Genomic DNA, 11,401 nt, shown 5'->3' on the forward strand with positions numbered 1-11,401 from the left:
AAAGTGTAATAATTCAGTCTCTGTTGTCGGGTCTAGGTGCCATGCACTCTATACGATGACGTCACGTTTATTGTATAATGTGTTTTCGTCATCGGTTCTTGTGTGGGGTTTGCTTCGTCGTGTCTGTGAATGAGCTGTCAAGTTTAGATGCTGTTTGCTTTGCTTTGAAGACGTATGAGAAAGAAACGCAATCAAAGTTTGTGTCTTAAATACAGAATAAATAATTTGGATCGAATGGTAAGCGTTTGACAATTGTTTAAAACAATAAATCAGTTTCAATGTAATGTGTTGCGCCCGATTAAAAATCACCAGTGGAAAAAGTCTATTTATTAAAAATAGTTAAAACAGTAAAGATCCTTTTTGAGAAACGCATGAACACACGATAAATAAGTACAAAAAGCTAATGGGTGCGGTGGTTGCCATGGCCTAGCGGTATGTTCTATACCTGCAGTGTCAGGAACCGACACGAACCAGGTTCGAATCCCCGTCGCGCTACTTTTTTTTTTTTTTTTATTATTATTATTATATATAATGGCTTATTTGCATTTTGCATAAACACATTCATCATCATTCATCATCATATCATTGTGACTAGTCAACAAAATTGTTTATGTTTCCTATTATGTTATAATTATTATCATTGGGGATATTCTGGTTTGCACATTTGAGTGAGGTTCTTTCAACTGAATTGTAACTTATAGTTAATATTTATACTATATATATATATATCTTTTCACGATGCTGCGATCTTTGCTTTCGCCGCCGGTTTCTTTGCTTTCGATTTATTTTTTTCGTTACGGGTTTTGTCGCTGTTTTGTCGTGAGGGCGGGATTTACAGGGAGGCGCGGATCCTGGGTCTCCATTGGTCCAGCAGGTTTGAGTGACGGGTCTTCCTGATCCAATCAGTGAGCAGGTGGGCTGGTCTGACAGTCACTGCAACACATCTGACGTCACCGCTGACTGACACATAGACTGAGAGGAGCAGCTACACGGCCTCGGAATTTAATTATAAACAAAGCATGCTTTTAATAAAAGGTGTGGACAATCGCTTTCTAGATATTACATGTGTTTATTTCATACAGCCTTTATTCGCATCGTTATCAATGGCGCCAGTAATTTTGTAGGTGACTGTGCATATATATGTATGTATGTGTGTGTGTGTGTGTTTCTCACCTAAACATAAACTGGGACATCACATGCTCTTAATGAATGCTAAATGACGTGATCTACATCAGTCTGGCCCTGTGTTATCTGAGCAGCTGAATTAAAGTGCTGTGCAGGTTGCATTAATATGAACATGATATTAAACATGTTACTGTGCACGTAGCCGGTGAGTCCTCTGTTGTGTGTCAGTGCTGTATGTTGGGCTCAATGGCGGTGATCAGTGATTGCGCAGCTCTTGGCTGCAGGTCTGCGCACACAGGGGGTCAATGAGTCGCCGAACCGGCGCTGCTGTTGAAACCGAGACAGTCGATACCATCCAGACCAGCCCACCTGCGCACTGATTGGGTCAGGAAGACCCGTCACTCAAACCTGCTGGACCAATGGAGACCCAGGATCCGCGCCTCCCTGTAAATCCCGCCCTCACGGCAAAACAGCGACAAAACTCGATTTTTTTATTTTTGATCTCAACATCAATTTGTTCTCAAGTTGAATGCGATATTTTTTTTTGGAATGCGATACTTATGGCGCTAATTTGAGCCCAAACTTCATCCACTGACAACTGCCTTCCTCACAGCCACCTATATAATATAAACCCTTTACCGCTCTCACTCTCATTGCGAAGTCTTGATCACTGCTTGTATCATTTCTAAGCCTTATAGCCTATATAGTGTGTGTGTGCGCTGTTAAATGTCAAAGTCAAAATCAAAGTCTGTTATACATTTTCCAAATAGTTTCACCCATTCGGGTTCTTCAGGCAAAGTTGTATTCAATATAATGGCTTATATACACATAGTAGTTTGTGTATCTATTAATCACAATAATACATGGTTACATGGAATTAATAAACATATTATGTAAAGTTAAGCATTAGTCTTAAGAAATCTGATCTACAAAGCAAACATGTATTGGGACAAGTTTAAACAGACAAGTGTTCAATATGGTTCATAAATAGTGTAAGAATTTTTTGTTTGTTTGTTTGTTTTTCTATAGCACATTTTGATTTATGAGTTCCGAACAAAACACTTCAAGTTTCTTGATTCAAACATTCTGCCATTCAGATGTCTTTGATAATTTCTGCTGATATCCCGATGGGCCAGGTTAGCACTGGCCCTAAATGCAGTTTGAACAAAGTAAGAGCTGACAAATTTAAACTGAACAGATTTATTTTTTCTCTCTCAAGCAAACAATACTTTACAAGCCTGTATTGCCAATGCTGATACACTAGAGTGTGAAAAAGTTACACATCTGTCATGCTACCATAAACAAATGACAAAGAAGAATGAAAAATATAAAGAAAAAAACATTATCGTGCTCAAAGAAGACTATTAAAATGCAGTTTAAATATATATTTAAAATACACAACTCAATATTTCTAATTTATCCTACTGAAAATTACAAATGCAAATCCTGTAGATCTGTATTCAACTGACATCCATGCAAACTGTTAAACATAGTAGTATAAAAATATGATAATCCATAAAACTGCATGAGAATCCATAAAACCACATGAGAACATTCAAGTGCTGCTGAGCTGCCTTTTAAATGTTTAGAAGCTCTGTTCGGTTGGATTTACATTTAAGTCATTATTCATATTGCACTCTCACTATGGAAAAAAAAAAAACTTTCAGAATTTAATTGCATTTAACTAGACAGAGATCAGGTACTATTCATGCCACCCCAAATTTATAATGGTGAACAGACGTATTAAGCCAGCATCTGTTTAATGAAGAATTATAACATTTACATGAATGAAGGAAAAAAAAATCAATACCCATGCAATTAGCACTCAATTGATATAATCACCTGTTGGTTTATTACAGTGACTCAGCAGCATAGCAAAAACACCAATAATAAAACCCTCTGTATTTGATCTAAGTTCATTTTAAGGAATGATACAAACATGAAATGTAAACTGTCTATTTAGTGCTCCTGGAAGCTTCAGTTATGCAAATTACTTGAAAGTAAAAATCACTTTGATGTGCAATATATTGCAACTGTATAATCCAATATGTTGACCAAAAGCTAATATTTTAAATCAATACAAGCATTGAATTACAAAGCATTTCAAGAAATCGAAGCAACATTTCCCATGATTAAAGTGAAATTTAGCAGTGAAGTCAAAGTCCCCTTAATAGAAATAGGTTTTGTATTTGAAGGTATTTCAATGTAAAAACCTTGTATGCATAATAATTACTATGTCTGTATGTATTTGATAAGGTTTCATTGCATTTTGAAAAAAATGATTGTAAGTAACGCAAAACATCTCAATAAACCAGAACAATGCTGTTAAATACCAAGGACCTTTGCATGGGGTCATATAAAGTAAGTTATTAGAATTACAGAAACAGACTATACATTTGCAATTATATGGTGCATTTATCACATTAGATGGGATTTTTGTCTACAAGCTACATTGTATTGTAGGGATATAACAATAACCTTTAAAAAGTGCATAAAGTGCAGAAGGTCCTTTATTGTTAATAGAAGACAAGTCTTCCATGACCATTTGTTGTCTTTTTAGATGATCAGTTTATTGTTTTTTGCTTTGTCTTTCCACCTTTCTTTTTTAAATCATGAATATTTCAAACTCAGGATCTTAACATGTTGAAAACATAATTGCTTGGCTGGTTGTTTAAATATTTATCAGCTGTAGTAAAACAATAAGAACGTAAGGTAGGTTATAGAAATGCTATTCCTAGAATCAGAAGCATGACTGTGTCAGTGTGGCGATGACTAACTGGCACTTTAGAGATTTTGACACTGCAAATAAAGACCTTCAAAAACCTGTCAAAATATGAGGGTTGGCAAACTCTTTTTCCGAGGGACCTTCATTCATAAATGCCTAAATACAGAACAAGCTGGAAAAACACTGGAAAGTGCTTAATGTAACATTGCCCAAGGATCTCTGTTAGTGGTACATACAAATACCACACCCTCTGCTTTGACACTGTGCATCAGACTGACGAAACAGCAAAGGCCTTTAACGGCTGTAAATGGATAATGAGTTCAGATCTCTAGAGAGCAGAGACAGACAGAAGCAGCCATGATCCACAGCTCGATCACATTCCTTTCGGTCTGCTCTTACACGGGAACCTGCAAACTGCAGGGCCTGATCTTAGCCAGCCTTCAGATCGGTCCTCAGTCGTACTGAGCGCTGGTGCCCAGGCGAGAGCAGATGTGCAGGCACAGCGTGCAGAGGAGCAGCAGCAGCAGCACGGTGTAGCTGATGAATAGCACACACATGGCGAAGATGTACAGCGACTTTTCACAGTAATCATTTGGCTGGTGGAAGGGTGGGATGAAGTTTGGCAGGTAGATGGAAAAGACCCAGTAATTACCCAGGATGAACCAGATGAACATAAACAGACTGAGGATGATGTGGATGTAGTATCTGTGTGCATTGAGCCTCCATGGATAGTCATCGTCATCATCATCATCAATGACGATGGACTTGGAAAGAAGGGACCTCATCTTTGTGGTGTCATACAACAGAAGAGTCACCTGCACGCGAGCAAGTCAGATAAAAAGAAAGTGCCAAGTGATTAGTTGCCACTAGCAGTGTGTAGGTCTATATTCAACAAAGAGAAAGCCATTGGTGATATAAGAACATATTACAAATATTTTTAGTTGCTGAAACAGAATGAGATTTTAGAGAATGAAACAAAGCCATTGGGAAAATAGTGATGCAACAAAATACTGAGTTTACTGAGTTGGGATTTCTATAACTGTACATTTCAGTACAGAGTGACCTCTAAGCTAGTTGATTTATTTCAGTGACATCCTGATATCTATGTCGTCAAAACAGTTAAATCTGCAAGGCAAGAAGAGTTGAGTTTAGGAGAGAAATGCTAATGTTTCCGGTGTCAAATTTCAGTTATCTTTTTGTGGAAGAAAAATAAAAATTTCCTCCTGTGAAAAAAAGAGACAAATTACACACTGGTGTAATTCTTTAATAGAATTGGCTTCTGGGGCTTTAAAAATACGAATGCCATGTTCATTAAGACATACAGCTGGTTTTACAAGACCGGGATTAGCACTAATCTTAGACTACCCTACTTCAAATAACATTGGGTAGTCCAAGACTAGTACTAATTTCTGTCTGTGAAACCAGCCCATAGTGTCTAGATGTTATCCAGTTAAGCTTTGTGTTATTTAATTTGCATATGATTAATGTCTGAATATTTGTATATGTAAATGAAACAGGCAAATTTTTAGATGGAAGGGTCAAAGATTAAATCTTTCAAACAAATGCATGTGCACAAACTAACACGATTTTGGAGGTTATACTGAAAAATATAATTTCATAATTCAAACACCAAGCAGTAAGTGTAAAAGTGCCATGATGAAAGGAGACACCCCATGAGAATCAATGACTCAGAGACCTGCCGGTGAGAAATTACCTTCAAGCTGCCGACAACTCCTCCCACCAGCAAATACAGAGGAACCAGGGGCTGAACGGGACAGTTGTCTATATTCTTTATCCCTGAAAATGAAGTGAAAACAAATGCTATAATATAGATGTATGCCCTTAAAGCTAAACCACACCAACCTACTTCCATGAGGGTTTTAAGTGGAACTGAAGTTTTAGACATCATACATCAGCAATGTGGTCATAGTAACAGCGGTATGAACTAACTGCTCTTACCTACTAAGGCCATTGTAAGGGGCAGAGCCAGGAAAGCCAGGAGTCCGAATACAAAGCATGCTGAAAGAAATTAAAGGGTATGGAATTTTGGATAAAACATGATTACGTTTTTTATAAAAGCACCCCCTTTACACAGAAACACGAGTGTTAAAGGCTTCACAGAAACAATTAATCTCTACAGTTTATTCCTGTAGAAAGACAAGCCTGCCTATACAATCCAGTTCCTTTTCCTTCTGTAGTGGTTTTTGGATGGTTTTCCAATACTACTGAGCCCATTACATTATTTACACTCTGCACATGAAATGGAGAGACATGAACCACACACCAGCTCTTGTTATGACTTGAGTTTGCCACTAGCCACTAGTTCAAGTTGCCCTCTGACTATTTAACGTATGATTTTCACAGTAAGAACACTCAAATATGCCAAGAAAAGGTTAAGATTGCAGGGGGATATATCCATTTCCTAGACAGTTTCATTGGTTGCAAAAAGCCACATTCCTTTAAAATAACTCACCATTACTGGCAATCTTGGAAATGCATCTGTGACAGGCTTTCTCCAGTCCGGCAGTCATCTTGTGAAGTGGTCTACCATGGGAAAATTTAAAACAGCCCTTTTATTTGGCTTTATAGTGCTGACTTGGAGTATTGAAATACAATCACAAAAACATCTATAACCTTTTGAATAGAATAGCGAAGGATATATGGAGTGTAGGGTTGGGGAAAACTTTCACATTCTCTGCGTCTTGTACAGGAAAATATTAATGTAACAACAAATGTTACATTCATGCTTTCACTGAAGTAATTAAAAAATAGGTTTGAATTACAGTTAATTACTAATTATTAATTAATTATTAGAGCAATGAAAGATTTTTCTTCAAGCCACTGTGGGTATTTATTCTTACTGTGTTGTGAATCAAGTGCATATTTTATCTCACTTATCATAACATACATCCACCTGAGCATATCCTAATTCATTAACTGGTAGTTGAAGTTCAGATGGGAAGTGGATGAGCCCATGAGACCTGAAGATGGGAGAGAAACAGTTTGCTCTAGAGTCTCTGTTCAGGTATGAAATCCTCCTCAAAACCAAGATGTGAAGCTTTCAATCTGCAACTCAATGCATCAGTCACCCAGCTACAACTCTACATTTTAGGGAAGTCAACCTTTACAAGGAAATAGAACTCTACTCTTAATCCAGCCCAAGGCCTAACCCCCATCTGAAGCATAAACTGAACCGTAGTCAACTCATTATGCAGGAACAGCCTTGTCTTTACACTCAACATCAACACAAATAAGATATCCAGAGAGGACAAGTTAATTTTACATTCCAATAAACAAAATACTGTCTGTTCTCTCCAGTTTGTCCACCCTGAGATATTGCCTGCTTGGTGTTTATAGAAAGGAAACGATAATACTATAGCAAGCATTCCATCAGATAGACAAGCACAAATCAAGACACAAGATATCATGACACACAACTCCTCCAGAAGTCAAAATCACATTTTATTTTTAACTTTACTACATCAGGAGCTCCCCAACACCATAATTTCTGCCAAGCCAATGAGATCCCTTACTTTCCTGACAGTTTTGGTGAGTAATTGCACACAACTCTCACAGTTTAATATCCATGTTGAATGAGAATTGTGTTATTGTCAACAACATTATCCTACATTAACTCTGTAGTGGAACAGAGAAAGTAATTTGTCATTTATTTTCCAAATTTGGTCAATTGCTCAACATATCCATGACTTCTATTTAATTGTATAAAAAGACAAGAGCCATTAATGTTGACTGGGAGTCTTGTTTTCTACTCCCTGTGTGTGTGTGGTTTGGTAAGAGTGTCCTTACTTCAGTGCAAGCTTATCAACTGAATGCTGAGAGTGCTTAGACAAGTTCTCCATTGTTAGGAATTTGCATTTGGAATGCAAAAATGTCATCTCTGATGGACACCCTGTAATCATGATCCCTTTAATGATACAAATTATTAAACAGGAAGAGATACCCTTAATTCAAAGTTCATGCCATACTTAAAATATATTTAGAAAGATTTACTTTGTTGGTGAGTCATAATTAATATAATGTCTTGTGGATTAAAGAAGACTTATAGTAGTGCATTGAAGCTTAATAAGACAATCATTAAAACCATATATTACTCAGCCTGAACCGCTCTTCGTTCCTGGAGTCTCACACACATCAATTTGTACATTTCATATCCTGAGTGGATTTCACAGAAGGTTACTCTCAGTGTTAAAGCCTGAAGGTCCAGGTGAGTGAAAGATTGGCATTAGCACTTTTGTCCATCTAGCCTGGATGAGTCATTCGTTTTTCACATTCCACATATTTCCCTTCTACGAGCTGACCTGGAGCTTAACACATTATCTTTGTAACGAGATTTCCCGTTTAACATAACAGTTAATACAGTGCCACGGTTGGCCATCCTGGCTGAAAAGCCTAGAGACAGGAGTTTCTTATTGTTGCACTGTGGCACCTGCAATTTGCAAAGCCTGACATTAAGCTTCCCATTCAATGTACCTTTCCGTAGACAGTAGAGCAAACAACGTGTTATTTATTGAATGCATTTCAATACTAGTGTTGTTTTTCTATAATTCGTTATATGCATTCAGCTGCAGAACTTTAAATAGATATAAATGAAATTCAGAAGCAATCTGCCTTACAACTATACTGCTACAAAACTGACTCGCACTCCTCATGTAAGTAGGCTATACTTCTACTACTACTACAACTACTACTACTAACATTTATTCTCAATTAAACAGCCGCTAGATCAAATATAAAGCAGTGCTTCATCTGCATAATTGGGTATTACATGGAAAGAGCTTACCTTTATTTTCCCAAAATGCTATTCCACAAAAGGCTAGTATTCCAAAATATGCCTGCAACAAACGCACTGGATTACGAAAAACGTCAGAAAAGCTTCTTTAGTCGGGCTGTCACTTGCATGGGTTACTTTTAGTTTGCTGCCATTCACATCTGCCAGCAGTCAGAGGAGCACATGGTTAAGCAGCAGTTCACGGCTGTGTCCAGTGCATCCCCACACCGCAGGAGATGAGCGATCCTGCATCTGCGGCTCTGAGACACTCGCCGCTATCTGCGTCGAACAGACGCTACAAGTGTCTTTTCCACACATGACGTCAATGAACCACAACAGAAAATGGCAAACATTGTATTCGGTTTTATTATTATATAGTGACAATGACGACACTACTACTACTACTACTACAAATAGTAATAAAACAAGGATTTTAATTTGGGAAATAGAAACAACTTTGCATACATCCCTAAAACGTTCAGAAACCGTCAACAGTGGGTTTAGATAAATCACGCAACAATGTAACAGTGCTTGCTTTAATCTGCGAATGCACACAGTGTAAATCAGCGGGAATCGACTTCTTAATTTTAAAAGCTAAAACTGAGGAGATTTGCATGTCTTTTCAAGGAATACTATTTGATGTGCAAATAGCCAAATGCGCCGCTTTCCAATTTTATGATCAGCTTTTGTATCTCAATGAATTACGCCCACACTCCACATTCGTTACGTAATTTATTTATATATTTATTTCGGAGATTCATTTATATTCCAGTGTTTGGGCAGAGCAGGCTGAATGAACACGGAGATGTGTCTGAAATTGTACAGGAGCAGAATATGCACATTGACCTTTCTAAGAATATGTAATATCTTTTTTTTAATCATATTATTTTATGACGTTTGAACCTACAGCTAGTTATAATAACTGCCCTCGACTTCTCCAGAAATGCGACTAAATAAAGCAGGAGTGCCAGTAAGTTTGCATTCAATATGATAAGTTTGATCTGCCAGTTACTGGTTTCAGAGTGACAGGCGTAATTCAGGCTCCCAGTCTGTGATACCAGTATAATCATGAGTCTATAGGTTAATCACTAGCTCCAATAATTGTTGCCTTGAATGATTCATTCTTCCTTTACATGCAAGTGTGAATGTACCTTTATCAAGATTTCATTAAATTACACATTGCATTGCATCTAGTTACATTATCAAATAAAGAGGGACCCTTTGCATTAATGTATTCATCAAGTATAACATAATCAGTCAATGTACTCCATGACACCACAGGCAATTTCTAGCCAATCAGGTCTAGTACTCTAATTACAAGCTGAATTCTCACTGAATCAGGGCTAATGATAGAGACGGCAATAGTAGCACTCATTATCACTCAATACTGTTTTATTCTTAGCTAGAAACAACCTGAATTATATAATGAATTCAACAACACTATTGTGTTTGTTTTTGAAACAATAGCTGCACTTTTAGCATAGGTGTGATTGGTGAAACTAGTCGTGTTTGTGGTGGGAAGCACTGAGAGACTGAGATGTGCTGATTGAGCTCGGGATTGTAAAGAAATTTGGAGTAACAAGCAGGCTGTGGAAAACTCTTCAAATATGACCATAATGTTCTGATATGTACAACTCCAGTAAAGGTTTCCCTTATGCCCTGATAGTTTAACAACATATTTTTTCCAATTACTTATTAACCATTGTCAAACAAACTGTCAGAAAGATCAAATCTGCCCCCGCAACCTTTAAGAACATAAGAAAGTTTACAAATGAGAGGAGGCCATTCGACCCATCATGCTCATTTGGTGTCCATTAATAACTAAGTGATACAAGGATCCTATCCAGTCTATTTTTAAATGTTCCCGACTTTGCAGCTTCAATCACATCGCTGGGGAGTTTGTTCAGATTGTGACGACTTTCTGTGTGAAGAAGTGTCTCCTGTTTTCCATCTTGAATGTCTTGAAGCCCAATTTCCATTTGTGTCCCCGGGTGCGTGTGTCCCTGCTGATCTGGAAAAGCTCCTCTGGTTTGATGTGGTCGATGCCTTTCATGATTTTGAAGACTTGATTCAAGTCCCCACGTAGTCTCCCCTGTTCCAGGGTGAAAAGGTTCAGGTCCTCAGTCTCTCAGTAGGACATTCCCTTCAGACCTGGAATAAGTCTGGTTGCTCTCCTCTGAACTGCCTCTAGAGCAGCGATATCTTTCTTGAAGTGTGGAGCCCAGAACTGACACCCTTCTATTGGTGTCAAGCAGTGAAATACATAACAATGCAAGCAGACAGTGAAGACACATCAGATGCCATTGTGCAATAATGTATTTTCAGATTCCAATTATTTCCTACCAGGAAGAGAGCTTATTAAACTGATATAGAGATTAGTAATCACTAGAGGCTGTGATATCAGATTGCTGCTCCAGACCCATAAAAAAGTTATTTGCTCATTTTGCCATTTGAAATTGAACCCTCTGTAATTTTTTAACAAGAGCGTAAAGGAAAACCAAACAGCCGCCACGTGGTGTTTGAGAAACAATGTGAGTCACTCAACAACAAAGTCCTAACTTTTGTTATGGAACAGTTGGAGCCAAACGGCATTAAACAATAATCAGTCCTGCTGGATAACGACACTAGGCAAGGCCATCCCTACGCCTTTCAGCATTATAAACAAGTCAATACATTTGTTTCTGCTTTGCTACAAACTTTCTTGCTTAACATGCTGGTACTTAGCACTGTCATTCCAGAAACGTCCATCTGACAACACCATC

The 11,401-nt window shown here is 37.8% G+C and overlaps 1 protein-coding gene across 1 annotated transcript; it reads right to left on the minus strand.

Moving 5' to 3' along the window:
• Positions 1 to 2,344: 2,344 nt before the first annotated feature.
• LOC136751094 (transmembrane protein 272-like) lies at positions 2,345 to 8,898 on the minus strand. The gene is made up of 5 exons (XM_066706391.1): positions 8,652 to 8,898; positions 6,324 to 6,394; positions 5,810 to 5,869; positions 5,565 to 5,647; positions 2,345 to 4,665 (listed from the first exon to the last, which is right to left on the minus strand). The coding sequence occupies exons 2-5, from the start codon at positions 6,379 to 6,381 to the stop codon at positions 4,303 to 4,305; spliced, it is 564 nt and encodes a 187-aa protein (XP_066562488.1). The 5' UTR covers positions 6,382 to 6,394; positions 8,652 to 8,898; the 3' UTR covers positions 2,345 to 4,302.
• Positions 8,899 to 11,401: the final 2,503 nt, after the last annotated feature.

This window comes from Amia ocellicauda, chromosome 6 (assembly GCF_036373705.1).
Source record: "Amia ocellicauda isolate fAmiCal2 chromosome 6, fAmiCal2.hap1, whole genome shotgun sequence".
In the NCBI taxonomy this organism is placed as follows: domain Eukaryota; kingdom Metazoa; phylum Chordata; class Actinopteri; order Amiiformes; family Amiidae; genus Amia; species Amia ocellicauda.

Bases quoted from the DNA above. Each gene is read 5' to 3' on its own strand.
- LOC136751094 (XM_066706391.1), bottom strand. From the start codon at position 6,381: ATGACTGCCGGACTGGAGAAAGCCTGTCACAGATGCATTTCCAAGATT. The intron at 5,648-5,809 runs GTAAGAGCAGTT...CTTCATTTTCAG, and splicing joins CCTTACAATGGCCTTAGTAG to GGATAAAGAATATAGACAAC. The intron at 4,666-5,564 runs GTAATTTCTCAC...GCTCGCGTGCAG, and splicing joins GAGTTGTCGGCAGCTTGAAG to GTGACTCTTCTGTTGTATGA.